The sequence below is a fragment of the Narcine bancroftii genome, chromosome 2 (genome assembly GCF_036971445.1).
Source record: "Narcine bancroftii isolate sNarBan1 chromosome 2, sNarBan1.hap1, whole genome shotgun sequence".
In the NCBI taxonomy this organism is placed as follows: Eukaryota; Metazoa; Chordata; class Chondrichthyes; order Torpediniformes; family Narcinidae; genus Narcine; species Narcine bancroftii.
In genome coordinates this window covers 251397274-251412032 of record NC_091470.1, presented here as the reverse complement: position 1 = coordinate 251412032, position 14759 = coordinate 251397274, and the positions used below count along the sequence as shown (strand labels likewise).

At 44.2% G+C, this 14759-nt stretch overlaps 1 protein-coding gene and 1 long non-coding RNA gene across 11 annotated transcripts in view; one reads left to right on the top strand and one right to left on the bottom strand.

Annotated features, from left to right (window-relative positions):
• Positions 1-2747, bottom strand: part of ctdp1 (CTD (carboxy-terminal domain, RNA polymerase II, polypeptide A) phosphatase, subunit 1) — a 343304-nt gene extending 340557 nt beyond the window's left edge. For 4 of the 9 annotated variants that reach the window (XM_069920821.1, XM_069920823.1, XM_069920822.1 and 1 more), the window contains exon 1: positions 2136-2735. In XM_069920821.1, the coding sequence (XP_069776922.1) occupies positions 2136-2611 (476 nt within the window). In that variant the 5' untranslated portion in view covers positions 2612-2735. Of the gene's footprint in view, positions 1-2135 lie in introns of all 9 variants that reach the window. The other 5 variants (XM_069920826.1, XM_069920827.1, XM_069920830.1 and 2 more) reach the window with 4 other exon arrangements.
• Positions 2056-13069, top strand: LOC138755227 (uncharacterized). Of its 2 annotated transcripts, XR_011352132.1 has the most exons (4): positions 2056-2787; positions 3168-3238; positions 9051-9158; positions 9935-13069. It is a non-coding gene; the product is annotated as an uncharacterized lncRNA (long non-coding RNA). The 2 variants fall into 2 exon arrangements; XR_011352131.1 differs by lacking the exon at positions 9051-9158.
• The last annotated feature ends 1690 nt before the right edge of the window (positions 13070-14759 follow it).

Here is a 14759-nt window from a genome sequence, read left to right as displayed (position 1 = left end):
CAATTTACGCTGCATATCGCCTGGTTTCATACACATGGTTTATACCCCTCTATTTCCTGCTTGACTATGTGTCTCTCTAGATATCTCTTAAACATTGCTATCATATCTGTTTCCACCATTTCTGCTGGTAGTACATTCCAGGCATCTTCCACTCTGGATAAAAACAAAATTTGCCTTGGAAATCTCCTCGTCTCACCTTAAACGTATGCTTTCTGGTTTTCCACGCTGGAGAAAAGACTGACTACCTATCCTATCCATGCCTTTCATAATGTTATGATATTCTATCGTCACCCCCACCCCCCTCACCCGAGCCTCTGTCGCTCCAGAGAAAACAATCTAAATGTGTCCAATTTCTCCTTACAGTTAATATTCTGGTTTCATGACTTGTTCATGACAATAAATTCTGATTTAATCTAGTGGCTAATTTCTTCTTCAACTTCTCCCAAATTTCTGCATCCTTCCTGTCATGCAGCATTCAGAATCGCACATAGCCTAACTAAAGCTTTATACAGCTCCAACAAAACTTTATACTCAAAACCCCAACCGATGCAATGGGAAGGAGCAGTAGCAAGCATGAAGGGGTTGAGGAGTTGATAAAATACTGGACAAATGAAGCTGGCTGAGGTGAAGAGATAGATCGTGAGGATAAAATTGGCAGTTTTAGGGCCATGATCTGCATTGTTGACTGACCATTATTCTTCATGGATGCTGCCCGATCCAGTGAGTTCCTCCAGCTTCATTTAAAGAAAATAACTTAATACCACAATGTAATGGCAGCCAATTCAATCATTTAAATACTCCTGAGCAATCCAATGGTCGGATAAACAACAGCTTAAAGCTTAATTTTAACATTGATAGAGAGACAGCTCTCCCTGGGGCCTTTGTCAACACTTGGCCAGCTGCAAATGAAGTATATGTACAGAACTCAATCCCCTGAGGAGAGTGACAAGAAGTGAGAGTTAACATCAAGTCTTCCAGTCTAGCCTGTAATGGTCCGACACTAAACATAACAGTGGCGAAGTGAGAGGGACAAATTTTGCTTCCAGAAACACAATTTATATTTAAATCAACATGGATTTGGCAGTCCTGATGCGCATCAGTCGCCAATGGTACTAAAGTACGATTATTCATTTGTCAAATCCTTACACAAGTTTGTTTTTTCCACTAAAGTGTTAAAAAAACAAATGGAATATGCTCTGAAGGAAGATTTCAGGTCCTGGAACATCAACCTGTTTCTCCTTCCAGGAATGCTGCCTGACCTGTTAGTGTTTTCAGTGTTCTGTCTTGACTATAATTTCATTCGAAGAGCTTCACTAACCAGAATTCATGATACCCATTCAATTTTTTTTTAAACATGTTGTCGCTTAAATGCAAGTTACATTCCAACCGATGGCGAGTTAAGTTGGCAACCTCAGGAGGAACAGGACAAGTCACAAACGCGACAACTGTGAGTGGCAATCCCGAGGACCAACACCAGCAAACACTACCCAGCGGACTTTCTGGAGAGTACCCAGTTCAAACGTGAGCTTTAAAATTGTTGGAGAAGTAGCACGAATTCACGCAAGAGTAATCGCATGTTCAATTTCTCTTCGTCGCACGACTCGAACCTCACGCATGGCACCTTGTGCACTCTTCACAATCCAAAACGACACGCGTTTACGGTTACATACCCACCCTCAATTAAGTAGCCTTGAGTTGTTCAAGCCCTCCCACGGAAGAAACACATCCCCTTCACCAAACTTTCAACACAAGAATTTTGCAAAAGATTCTGCTTCTTTCAAGTGGTACACGAACAAGTCTGTTCTCTTTCTCTCCACCCCCACGTCCTCAGCAGAGCTGCTTCGCTCCTCGCATTAATGTCGCAGGCATTTCCACTGTAACGCACTGTGTTCACGTCCCGCTCCCACTGTAACGCACTGTTCCCTTCCCGGACCACGTCCCGTTCCCACGGTCATGCACCGGGTTCACGTCCCGTTCCCACGGTCATGCACCGGGTTCACGTCCCGTTCCCAATGTCATGCTCCGGGTTCACGTCCCGTTCCCACTGTCATGCACTGGGTTCCCTTCCCGGACCACGTCCCGTTCCCACTGTAACACATTGGGTCACACCTCCCTCCTCCTCGCCTGCCTCTTACCCGCTGGGCACCACTTGGCCCGGTTGCCAACACAACTCCTTCACCACCCCAGCCCGGTCCGACTTCAGCCGCTTCTCCTGCAGCCGGGGCCTCTTGCGTTCGGCGCCGCCGTCCGGATCCACGGGGAGGCAGTGGGCCAGCACCGAGCCAATCTGCACCGGGCAGCCCACTTTCACGCTCCACTCCAGCAGCCGGAAGGGGACAGAGACCGGGGCCATCACTTCGAGCACGGCCCCGGCCCCGGCCCCGGCAGCGGACGCCTGCCCCTGGTCTCCTCGGCCCGACTCCGCCAACGTCGCCATCTTCTCGCCGCGGGGGAAAAGGGGCGAAGGGACGGTTTCTGGGCGGTTCGTCGACCCCCGGGCGCCGGGCAGGGAGCGATTCAGAGGCAAAAGTGCAAGAAAAGGTTCACTCTTCCCGCCTGTAAACAGGAAATAATACACCCGGAGCCTGCACAGGGAACTTCCGGTCCACATCTTCCGACCCGCGCTGGAGCCCAGGCACACGGCCGCGCGGCAACTCTCACCGACGGACCCCGCTCGTCACGGAGCGCAGCCTGGCAGCGCTGCACGCTGACGCGGCCCCTGGAGCCGCATTCGGGAGAGCGGCTCCGAGAGGAAGCGGCGAGAACGCGAGGCCCAAATCACCAAAGGTCAAAGGCAGGAGGTCGGGGGCAGGGGGCTGGGGGCAGGGGGCTGGGGGCAGGGGGCTGGGGGCAGGGGGCTGGGGGCAGGGGGCTGGGGGCAGGGGGCTGGGGGCAGGGGGCTGGGGGCAGGGGGCTGGGGGCAGGGGGCTGGGGGCAGGGGGCTGGGGGCTGGGGCTGGGGCTAGGGGCTGGGGGCAGGGGCAGGAACAGGGGCTGGGGGCAGGGGGCTCCAAATTCCACACCCGGAGCAACAATAAAATGCAAGCTGGATGTCGGATGGGGAGAGCCACATTCACCTGAAGGTGCGCGGTGAAAGGGCCATGTTCATCCAGTTGCCGGGAGGACAGAATTTATTTCCATAAACTTTGGTTTCTTCTCACACCGCAGGCTCATTGTTTCCCCATCGGAAAGACTAACACGGTGCAGGAAGATGCAGACATGTTAACCAGTCTCCAAAGGTGTTATTCTTTGTTTATTGTTACAGGAATCAAGTGGGCACTTTCAGGTGCATTCTCCGCCAAGAATGCGCCTGCAGAAGCTGATTCAGATCCATGGAGTGGTCGTTCAGGTGGCAGCGCTGGCCACCTGAGAGGGACAGCTGCGGGCAGGCGCCTCGGAGCGCACTCGGCTCCTGTCCCTTCAGGATGTCAGCGTCGGGGCGGCTGGCGCAGCCTGTCACCGCTGACCTCCCGCGCCGGGGGGTGGGGGGTGGGGGGTCTGTCAGTGCTCGCCAGCTGATTGTCATCCCCTGAGCAGCCTGAGTGCTCCACCGATTATCCCTCTCAGAGGAGGGTTGGAAAGTGCACCTCGCAGGCACCTCCCTCCTGCACTTTCAGCTGGCCTCCTGACAGCCGCATAGGGGTAAAATATGCAGCTTTACATTGGGGTACTTTGGCTACCTGAAAGCGCCTAGTAAAGGCGGCTGGCAAACTCAAACCCGCCTGCATTGTCAGTACTTCAGGTTCATTGTGGGCTATAAAGTAAATTGGAAGTACCAGTGTGCCAGCAATGGGTTTTAGGAAAAGGTGACTAAATAACATGGAGAAAATTTTGATTTTGCCTTTCACATTTTCAGCTGCACATAGTTTCGCTAATTAAACTAAAATAGCTGTATCCTCATAGGATATTAAACATCATGGGACTTCAAAATAGTATGAGGGGCTTTAATGCTATGTGGAAGATCAGGCGAATCGTAAAGCAGCTGGCAATTGCTCAGAAGAGCAAAAAGTAAATCCACCGAAATGCTGGAGGAACTCAGCTGCTTTATTCAGCAGCTATTAGAGACAAAGATAGATTGCCAACGTTTCAGGCCTGAGCCCTTCAAGAGTGGGGGGGGGGGGGGAAACAAAATCAGAAAAGGCAGAAGCAGGATATATCAGAAAGTCTCAAAATTCAAACCATGCGGGTGGAATCCAGACCAACAAAAGGCATTAATTGAATGTGATAAGGGTCTAGGTAGAATTTATCATATCTGTGCGAAAGGAGATGGGCAACGGAGAGATGAATGGGGGATATCAAAGGAGTGGGTTGTGGGGTTTAATGAAAGCCAGAGAAGTCAATATTAATGCCACCCAGTTGGAGATTGCCCAGTCGGTACACAAAGTGTTGTTCCTCCAATTTACGAGTAGTTTCAATCTGGCAGTACATGAGAACATGGACAAACATGATCAAGGAAATGGGTTGGAGAATTGAAATGGGTGACCTCTGGGAGATCCACGTTATTGCGGCAAATAGAGTTAGATGCTCAACAAAGGGATCTCCCAGTATGCGACTGGGTGTATTTTATGGATTTTGGGGTGCTGGTCGTGAAAATCACCTTAGAATTTTCATATCACGTACCTTCTTTTGATAATATGTATATTTGTGATTTCCTGTCATATTTTAAATCTATTAGTATATTGCCCCCGAAGCAAGCTGTTTTGGTCATGCCTGGGCATGAACTCAGTGCAGGTGCTATGCAAATGTTGTCTTAAGCCTGAGCATGCGTGGAAGGCATAATTGCCTCAGGAGGTCCCTCCATAGCCTTCACACAGTTCACTCGCTAACTCTGTTTCCCTGACCATGTATGCTGCCTGACCTCATTTTCAAGGTTTTTTTTAAATATTAAAATCTAGGGAACCTTATGGGATCATCACTAATGCATCCATTATCTTTTCCACCACCTCTTCAAAGAATCCAGGAAATAATTCAAAAGGCTTCAGAATACCAGATCAGTTTTTAGTCTGAAATTATCCAGTATTTTTCTATAAGGTTTGCTTCCTGGAAAAAAAATTGGGGATTATGATAGACATTTTCAGCTGAACACAAAGAATTGCTGTATCACGTAGGAAGTTGGACAAACATTAAATTTAGCTTTTATTGAGTTTAGCATGTTTAATTGCATAATAATATTGTTTAGCCACTGATTATTGTTTGCATATGATGGCTCTCTTGTCAGTGGCTACTGATGGTCAGCCAGCATTGATGGTTTCCAGTTACCCTGATACCACTTTTCCATGATCATAATGTCCTGGTGAAACTTTCCATCATGTTCATCACTGACTGCACCAAGATCAGCAGGGAAGACATCCAGGGGCGAATGCAGAAAATGAATTTTCAATGGCATGATGCATTTCATGGTTTTGTATTTTTGAAGCCAATCAGCTGGGTGTAGTTTGGGGCTCTGTAGTTACCAAGAAAATTCTCAACAACATCTTTAAATACCTTCCAAGCATGCCCAAGCCTAAGACAACATTTTCATGGCACCTGCACTGAGTTCATGCCCAGGCATGCTTGGAATGACAAAAACAGCTTGCTTTGGGGGCAATATACTAGTAAATTTAAAATATGACAGGAAATCACAAATATAGGTGTTATCTAAAGATGGTACATGACTGGAAAATCATAAGGTGATTTTCGTGATCAGCACCCCAAAATCCACAAAATACACCCGAAAAACCTTCAGGAAGCAAATTCTTCATTGTCCAGTTATTGGTTCTTGGACAATACTTGTCTCATACCTCAACTATTCCTTTATTCCCCATGGGACCCACATTTATTTTGGTATTCCTTTTATATCAATATGGAAACTAGTATAATCATCATGTTTCTCTCCAGCCTTTTTCACATTCTGTCTTCTCCCAGACGTGGTTCATGACTCTCTACCATCATTTTACTTTCATACTACGCAACAATAAATCTTAACAAGTTGAATTCTACTGCATTCATAACTAGTTGCTTGGGAGCTTTTGTTTTTAATGAACCATTTGATTATCAGCCTATGTTTATCAGACTCAAGATCTTGCAGACATTTGATCCTGATCCAACATTTTTATCTGAACCACAATTTAACAGAAACAAAAAACATTAATTTTCCTTTTAACTCAGAAAATTTTCCCAAGACAGTTTGCAAGAACATTTATTAAATAAGCAATGAAGGATATCAGGGACAATTAGAATAAGTAACCAAATGCATGGTGGAGAAGTTAAAAGAGGAAATTCCAGGACTTGTATGTCTTGGTAATTGAATATGTGGCTACCAGAAGTGGAGTTTTAAGATCAGGAATACAGAGCAGACCAGAGGATTGGAGGCTAGAGAAGATGAATTGGGAGGTATAAGGCAATGGAAGAATTCAAAATCAGGAGTGGAAAATGTAATATTAACATTTTGCCAGTTAGTGAGCCAAAGTAAATCAGTGAGCAATGGGTTAGTAGCATGGTATGGATTAGAATCTGGGTAGCATAGCGCTGAATGATGTCCAATTTAGAAGTAGAGCAAGATGGGATCCCCGTTGTACTTCTCATGCCCTTACATTAAACATGCAACATAGAGGAGGCTTCAGGTTGAAATCTGCATTTGAACTTCAGATTCCTTGACCTTAATAGGATTGATTTTTGAAAACCGAGTAGAGCCATATGAAACTATTGCATGGAGTGATTAGTAAATGCTAAGATAACTTGCATACTATATTTTATTTAGAATGGATAAATATTTATAGTTTAGAATAGGATAGTGAAGCAACTGCCTCACAGTTCCAGTGACCCAAGGTTGATCCCCACCTCTGGTGTTGTCTGTGTGAAATTTAAACATTCTCCCTTTGTTTGAGTGGGTTTCTTTCAGGTTCCTTCTGATATCTCAAAGCTACGCTGGTGGGTAGGCTAACTGGTCACTGTAAATTACTCCTCGTGTGTAGAAGTTGGGGGGGGGGGGTGCAGTTGATGAGAATATGGAGGGATTAAAATGAGATTGATGTAGATGGTTGGACTAGATCTTGTAGGGTAAAGGGCCTGTTTCAGTACTGTGATAATAATAGAGTTTCCGCGGAAGTTACAAAAATAATTTCACAGCACTCCCATCTAAACTGGCTAAGGATCTTAAGATTTTATTTATCGTCATACAATAAAACAGAAAAGTGATATTTTTTTAAATTAAAACAAAGATTCACTATCAGCAAAAATTGCCCAGTGTTCATTTTAGCCAAAGAAAGAGAAGCAAAAGAGAGTCGCCCCAGGGTCACTGAATGTCCATGGCTTCGCATCCAGTGCTCCCGCAGCCTCTGCAACCATACAGCCTTCAGTCCGAATCATGAGCATCCCGGGCATGATCTGACATGATCAAGAAGCCTTCAGCATCCTCTCGCACCCTGGTTCCGATACCTGGTACATCTTCAGTTAGTCTTGAGCCAGTCTCCAGCAGTCCACAGCCTGGAGTGGGTCTCTTAACCACAATTGCCGACAGGCTGCAAACTACGTGGGTACCTCACCTTGAGTTACCAACAGCCCACCACTTGTGTATTCTTTAGCCTCAGAACCCCTCACCGGACTGCCGCCATGGTCATCATGTCGTGGGTCATGTTAGGTCTGCTTTGTTCATGAATGAGTGAGACAAACACCAGGCTGAGTCGAAATCAGGGTTCTTTGTTCTTTATTACCGGATTGTAACACTTGCGACCAACCAGGTTAGTCGGAGAATGCATTCTGCCGTTATCAGCAAAATGGTGATTTTTTATACCCTTGGATATGTGCTTAGAACATCATCATATCATTACTTGTCCAATGACTAAAACTGTTGCTATCCTTTCCCTGCTAGCTTCCTGCCTCTCAATCCATCAATGTCTCTCTTATCTTGTAAGTACAAGGATGCATTTACATCTTGTTACAGCCCTGTACATTCCCATCTCATGATGTTTTACCTAACAGGAGTACAAGGACACCTCCCCTTCTTGTTACTGCCCTGTACAGGGTAACTCCCTACACATTCCCATCTCATGATGTTTTACCTTACAGTCATCACCTCTGCTTCTTCTCAAAGGGGGATGGTCTCTCCATTTTCAGTTGCCCTGCACCAATCCTCCACTTCCCCAGAGTCTGCAGTCCCTCGTGACTGCTGCTCATCATAAGCTGCCACCATCTTGGGCCAGACCCTGTGGTCGTGGGATTTTAAAATAAACCACCGTCGGCTCCTTTAACAGGCTGTTTAACGCCTGTACAGAGCTGATGGCAATCAGACTGGGCGAAAGGACCCCGCGGGGCAGCACTGAGACTTGGCTCCCCACTCTATGGGTTCGCAACAGCTGCAGTGCTGCCGTTACAGCACCTCTGGCTGTGCCGCCATTTTGTGTTCTGTCTCCTTTTGTCTTGAAAATATTACCAGGGCTACAAGGCTTGAATCATAAGAAGAGACGGGATAGGCAGGGACCTTTCATCCTGGAATATAGGGAGGTAGGAGTGGGAACCTTGTGGAGATTTATAAGATTTTAGATGTCATACCAAACTTTAGTAAACTTCTGAGAAAGTAGAGGCACTGACATGTTTTCTTCATGATGGCATTATTGTGTGGGGCCCAGGAAAGGTCCTCTGAGATAGTGATTCCCAGGAATTTAAATTTGCTCACCCTCTCCACCTCTAATTCCCTAGTGATTACTGGATCTTACACATCTAGTTTTCCCGCCCTGAAGTCCATAATCAGCGTCTTGGTTTTGGTGACATTGAGTGCAAGGTTGTTAGTATACCATTCAGCTAAGTTTTCATCTCCCTCCTGTAGGCTGATTCGTCACCCCCTTTTTATTCATCCTACTACAGTGATATCATTATCAAATTTGTAAATGGTGTTATTGTTGTACTAATCCACACAGTCATAGTTCTAAAGTGAGTAGAGCAGGGGGCTAAGAATGCAGCCCTGTGGTGCTCTGGAACTGGTGGAGATTGTGTTCTTACCAATCTTCACTGATTGTGGTCTTGATGTATTAGGTTTATTTGAACTCTTAAAAAGAAAGTACTTTGCTCCTATAGTTATCATCTTGATGGACCACATTTTATCTCCTCCCTCCTTTGGCATCATTAACCAAGTCTGCAGCGTGCAGCTCCAACTACCAAATCAATTCTGACTGAGAGATGACGGTAAGTTGGATTTGTTCATGAGAAACTCTTCACAATGACTTCCTGGACCTGAAGGAATTCTATGCAGTCTTTGTAGTTCAAATCCAACAATGATTCATAGAGTTAAATCTTTTCCTGTTCACAATATTGTGGGAGATTTTAAACAGGACTTTGAGTACCATTTAGTTGCTTCCTTATAACCACTGAAACCATGTTTGCCATACTCTCTTAACCTAACTCTAATGCAACAGTGCAGTCTCTGGAAGAAGCTTTGTGGTAAACAAGAAGTATTAGTGTAGTGTTGGGCCTGCTCTTTCACTTTCCACCTCAACATAAATAGCCAATCAAAGAGAAATCATGTCTAAGTGTCCGCATTTAGATGAATAAAATCCTTGGCAAGTCCTACACATGTTCAATGAGGAAGCTAGACAGATTTACAATTGGCATAAAAAAATCTCTCCTGATAACAGGCCAAAGACCCTACTTGGTTCAAGATGGCCACCATCATAACAGTATTGAAGAAAAGCATAATATCAGGCCTAAATGAACATAGACTAGTGGATTTGACATCCACCATCATGAAGTACTTTGAGAAGCAGGTCATTAGCTCACATCATCTCTAGTCTAGCAGCCAGCCTTGACCCACTTCAAATTGCCTATCAACCAAACAGATCTGCCACAGACATCATCTCCCTGGGTTTTTACTCAGCTCTAGAACACCTGGACAGCAAAGACATCTACAGTATGTTAGACTATTGTTCATAGACTAAATTTGTGCCTTTTCAACCATTGTTTAGAGCAAACTCCAGGATCTAGGCCTCAGTGCTCCCTCTGCAACTGGATCCAGGACTTCCTGTCTAACGAATCACAATCTATGAAGATGGGCAACAACATCTCCATGATCACCAGTGTTCCTCAAGGATATGTACTCTGTCCTCCTCTGTTCTCACGACTGTACTGCTAAATACCATTCCAACTCCATCTTCAAATTCACCCACTGCACCACAATAGTGGGCCAGGTGTCAAGTAACCATGATGCCCTGGAATTTTAAAATGTAATTGGCCCTTTTGGCTCAAGACCCTATTCTGCCCAATTTATACCCAATTGATCTACACCCCCAGTGTGTTTAGAAGGTTGGGAGGAAACCAGAGCCCCCAGGGACAACCACTCAGACACAGGGAGAACATACAAACTACTTCCATACAGTGTGGGTTTCGAACCCTGGTCTTGGTTACTGGCGCTGTAACAGCGTTGCACTTACCACCACTAACTATACTGTACCGCCAAATACAGTAAAGAGATTCAAAGTCTCATGCCAACATTACAAACTCCATTTCAGGAGAGGGGGCAGAGTCCACATCCCTGTGCACATTAATGGCATTGAAGTCAAAAGAGTAGGAATAAACACCTTACCTAGGACAAGCATATCAATACGATGATCAAGAAAGCAAACCAACGCCTCTACTTTCTTAGAAGACTCAGCAAATTCAGTATGTCCCCTCTGTCCCTCAACCTCTACTGGTGCACCATCAAAACCACAATCACTGGATGAAACCCAGCAGCTGAATATTGGGGAAAAACTACAGAAAGTAGTGAATGCAGCCTATAACAAACAGCAACAACTGTCCCCTCCATGGACTCATCTACATCTGCTGCCAAGGAAAGGCAGCCAACCTATTGAAGGACCCATCACAGCCTGGACACACTATTTTCTTTCCTTCCTCAAGAGTGTGAAAGTACACACCGAGTTTCTTCCCTGTAGCCAATAGCTTATGAATGAACCCCATGATGGTGTTTTAATACTGCCTGTGCTAGTACTAACTGATCTTCCTTCTCATTGTAATCCCACACTTTGTAAATTGTACTCTATACGTGGCTGTATGTAATGTGAGAGATAATTTTTTTTGTTTGCTTTCAGAAGAACCCATCTCACTGGATATCTTGTGTGAACTTTTTAGAACTAGCTTTTTCTCTGGAGCTCTCTTCAAGCAATTAAGCAGTTTCTCATAGAGGCATTTATTTACTGCCCAACATCCACTTCCTTATACAGTGAAACCTCGTTAGAACATGATTCGTTAATCCGCTGAATCGCTTATAGCGTGGGTGTCTGTGGACCCCAAACATTGATTTTAGGGTGTCAGGCTGATGGCTAACAACCACAAACTCAAAAATGGACTGTGACTCATTTACAAGATGTGTATGTTAATATCTGGAGTTTAAAGGTCACAGTATTCTTTATTCCTGCTTCCTGAATCATGACATATATGCATCGGTTCCACGACTCAGCTGTAACGTGGTATGAAATCAACTACCATGCCCTTGGAATGTATTGAGTAATCTGGGATCTTGTGCCTCTGTGCTTAGTCACACATCATGTGAAACTAAATCTAAATTGCTACTGCATTATGAAACAATGAGGAGAACCCCGCCAAAGATTAGATGTGACATTCTAGGGGAATATATTAATCTCAGCAGACCGTTTGATGTTCTAACATTTACTTCTTTCAATCCAGCTCTCAGGAGATTAAACCAGTTTGCCTAAGGTTCCCATTCATACTAGTAAGGCCAAGATATGTTTAAGGAGGTAGATTTCCCATTGGATGGGCTAGTAGATAAAAGTCAGAGGATCAGCACCTGATCTCGGAGGGTTGATCAGGGAAACAAGTGGGGTTGGGATGAGTGCTTGGTAACCACTGAAACCAGGGTTGGGGAACTGGGTAAGGAGATCAGGATGCCAGTGGTACAGCTAGAGAGCCATTGTCTCACAGCTCCAATGACCCAGGTTCAACCTTGACCTCTGTGCTCTCTGGGTGACAATTTGCACATTTACCCTGTGAGCATGTAGGTTTCCTCTGTCTTCCTCCCATGACCCAAAGACATGCAGATTAGTAGGTTCATCGTCTGCTGTAAGTTATTTTCAGAGAGTAGGTGAGTGGTAGAATCTGGACAGAACTGATGGGAATGTGAGCAGAATAAAATGGATTTTGGTCAATTAGTGTAAAAATTAATTATTGATAACTTGCAAGGACCATGTTCACTGAAGGTCCTTTCTCAGGCTGTATAGACTCAAATCAAAGCCTTTTATCACTGCTAATTACAGAGAGAGGTATCTCAGTCCACTGATCTGAAAGATGTACAGTACCTCTCTCTGATTTCATGACTTTCAGGGAGGTGGGGTTGTAACACCTCACATGCATGCAAGGACAAAGAGATAATAAGCCTCAAGTACAAAGATCCTCACAAAATTCCCAATAGCCTCAATAGGACTTTGTGAATTTTAGCTTTGCAACAGAATTTTTAAGTTGGGAATTAGATAACAAGTAGTTGTGGAGGAGTCTATTCCCCAGCTTCAACAATTTGCTAAATATCTCAATTCCAACTGGAAAATTTGACCAGATTGGATTAGCTTGCCTGTTCAGCATTTGTTTCTGCTCCGTCAGGTAAAAGCAGAAAAGTCTTTAGAATCCTATGGGAAAATCAATTGAAACAAAATACAATTCACATAAACAGAATTGCTGCAAATTCACTATCACACAGTTACCAAACAATTGAGGTATCTTTTCTCTCTGTAAAGAGAAATTCCTTACTTTAGAGAAACAGCTGGCAGCCATTAAATTCAGTCAGATACTCCATTAACCTTCGTTGGCCAATTGTCACCTCAGTGAAAATGTGCATGGGTTAAAAGACTTCAATCATCCAGGTTGTCATTGTGTAGCAGAACTCTGGAAATGATAAATCAGCTAAATTATAAAATTAAGGGGAAAATGATTATAACCATGTGTGTGAAAGAAGGGGAGAGGGGTGTGTATGTATATGCATAAACATGTGTTGTGTGTATATATTGTATGTGTATGTTTACAATTTAGAATTACAATTTTCCCTAGAGTTCAAATACTTCTTAAAATATAACTCATTCTTTGTAGCCTTATGATTAATTTGTTGTCAAATCCTTTCGTCTCTTCAGTGCTCAGTTATCTGCACTCTCCCAACCCTCACATCTTGACCATCAACTAAATTGGAGCTCTTGCAATCACCTCTCAAGCCCCATGACATTATTTTAAAGGCATGGGAAGGACCTCACCTGTCATCCAAGTAAAGGTTACTGTGGTCTCTTGTTCATTATTACCATAATAGATTACCAAGCCATTGCCATAATAACATCAGGGGGTAGGAAAATGGTTGTCACAAGAGTTAGGACAATTCAGAAAGATTTCTTTGGGCCATCTGAAAGGCTATACATGTATATACATTTAGATTCAATCAAGTATTCTCAAAAAAATAATTTAGTCACCTTTAATATGGCGATTTAAAAGCTTGCATTTATTACCCACTTTTCACACATGATCTGCTTTTACTTATTCGCCACTCAATTCATTTGGGTTAGGGTTACAAGATTCTGTATGGAGTAAGAGGCTGAATGATACAACTTCAGATTGACAGCCTTGGCACTACTCCATAGGAAAGACTGGGTTAATCCAAGAGCTTTTATCTCAGCAGGGATTATCAGACCACATTGTGCTGTCTCAAACTTGGATATCTTGGATATACAGAGAGCTTCTGAGATGTGTTTTACTTGCTGCGCATACTAACAACAATTTAAGTATGAGCATGTAAGATGCAATGAAAAGAAAAAAAACTAAAAAGTTTAAACAGGTTTTTTTTGTTTCACTCATTCATATGGTCTATATTTCCTACCCCCAATTACTTTGAGAAGGTGGTGGTGGCTTTTTGCAACACTGCTGTCTTTCTGGACATTGGCAAACATCCCTACTTCTGACCTTACAACTGCACATACTTTCATCTAAGTGTATTATTTGCTTCCTCATAGCCCACATTTAAGTTTGAATTGTGCACATCATCCTTCTTAGTGTTGTGTTCCTTCCCTTGAATTCCACAATCACCCTGTGGCTGGTATTTACCATCAAACCCAGAATATTGAGAGCCCAGCAGTTTAACAATGTTGAAAATTACTCAGGTATGTCCTGTTTATAAGAAGCAGGGCAAATCTAACCGGGCCAGTTACCACCCAATCTGTCTACTCTCCATCAACAGCAGTAGTGAAAAAGATTCTTGATGGTGCTGGCCACAGAGGTTAATTTAGGGTTCTGCCAAAGTCACTCAGCTCCTGACCTTACTGCAGCCTTGGTCCCAACATAGACAATAATACTGAACCCCGGATATGTAGTGACAGTAACTGCTCTTGGCAATAAAGCAACATTTGGTTAAGTTTGGCATCAAGAAACCATGGTTAAACGAGTCCGTGGAAATTGAGGAAACTTCCACTGTTTGGAATCATACCGAGCACAGAGGAAGGTGGTTTTGGTGCTTGGAGCTCGATCTCCTCAGCCATAGGACATCTGCAGCAGTTTCTCAGTGCAATTCTGTAGTGAATAACTCACCTCCCAAGACCTCAAAGCCTGTTCACCATCTCAAGTCAGGAGTATGATGGAACACTCTCCACTTGTGTGGACAAGTGCAGTTTCCACAACTCTTAAGAAGTTCGACACCACACAGGATTTAGCAGCCCGGTAAATCGGCAGCCCATCCATAACCTTTCACCCTCTCCACCACCAACACACTAGCTGAGGTTTGTACCATTCACAGGATGCACTGCAGCAACA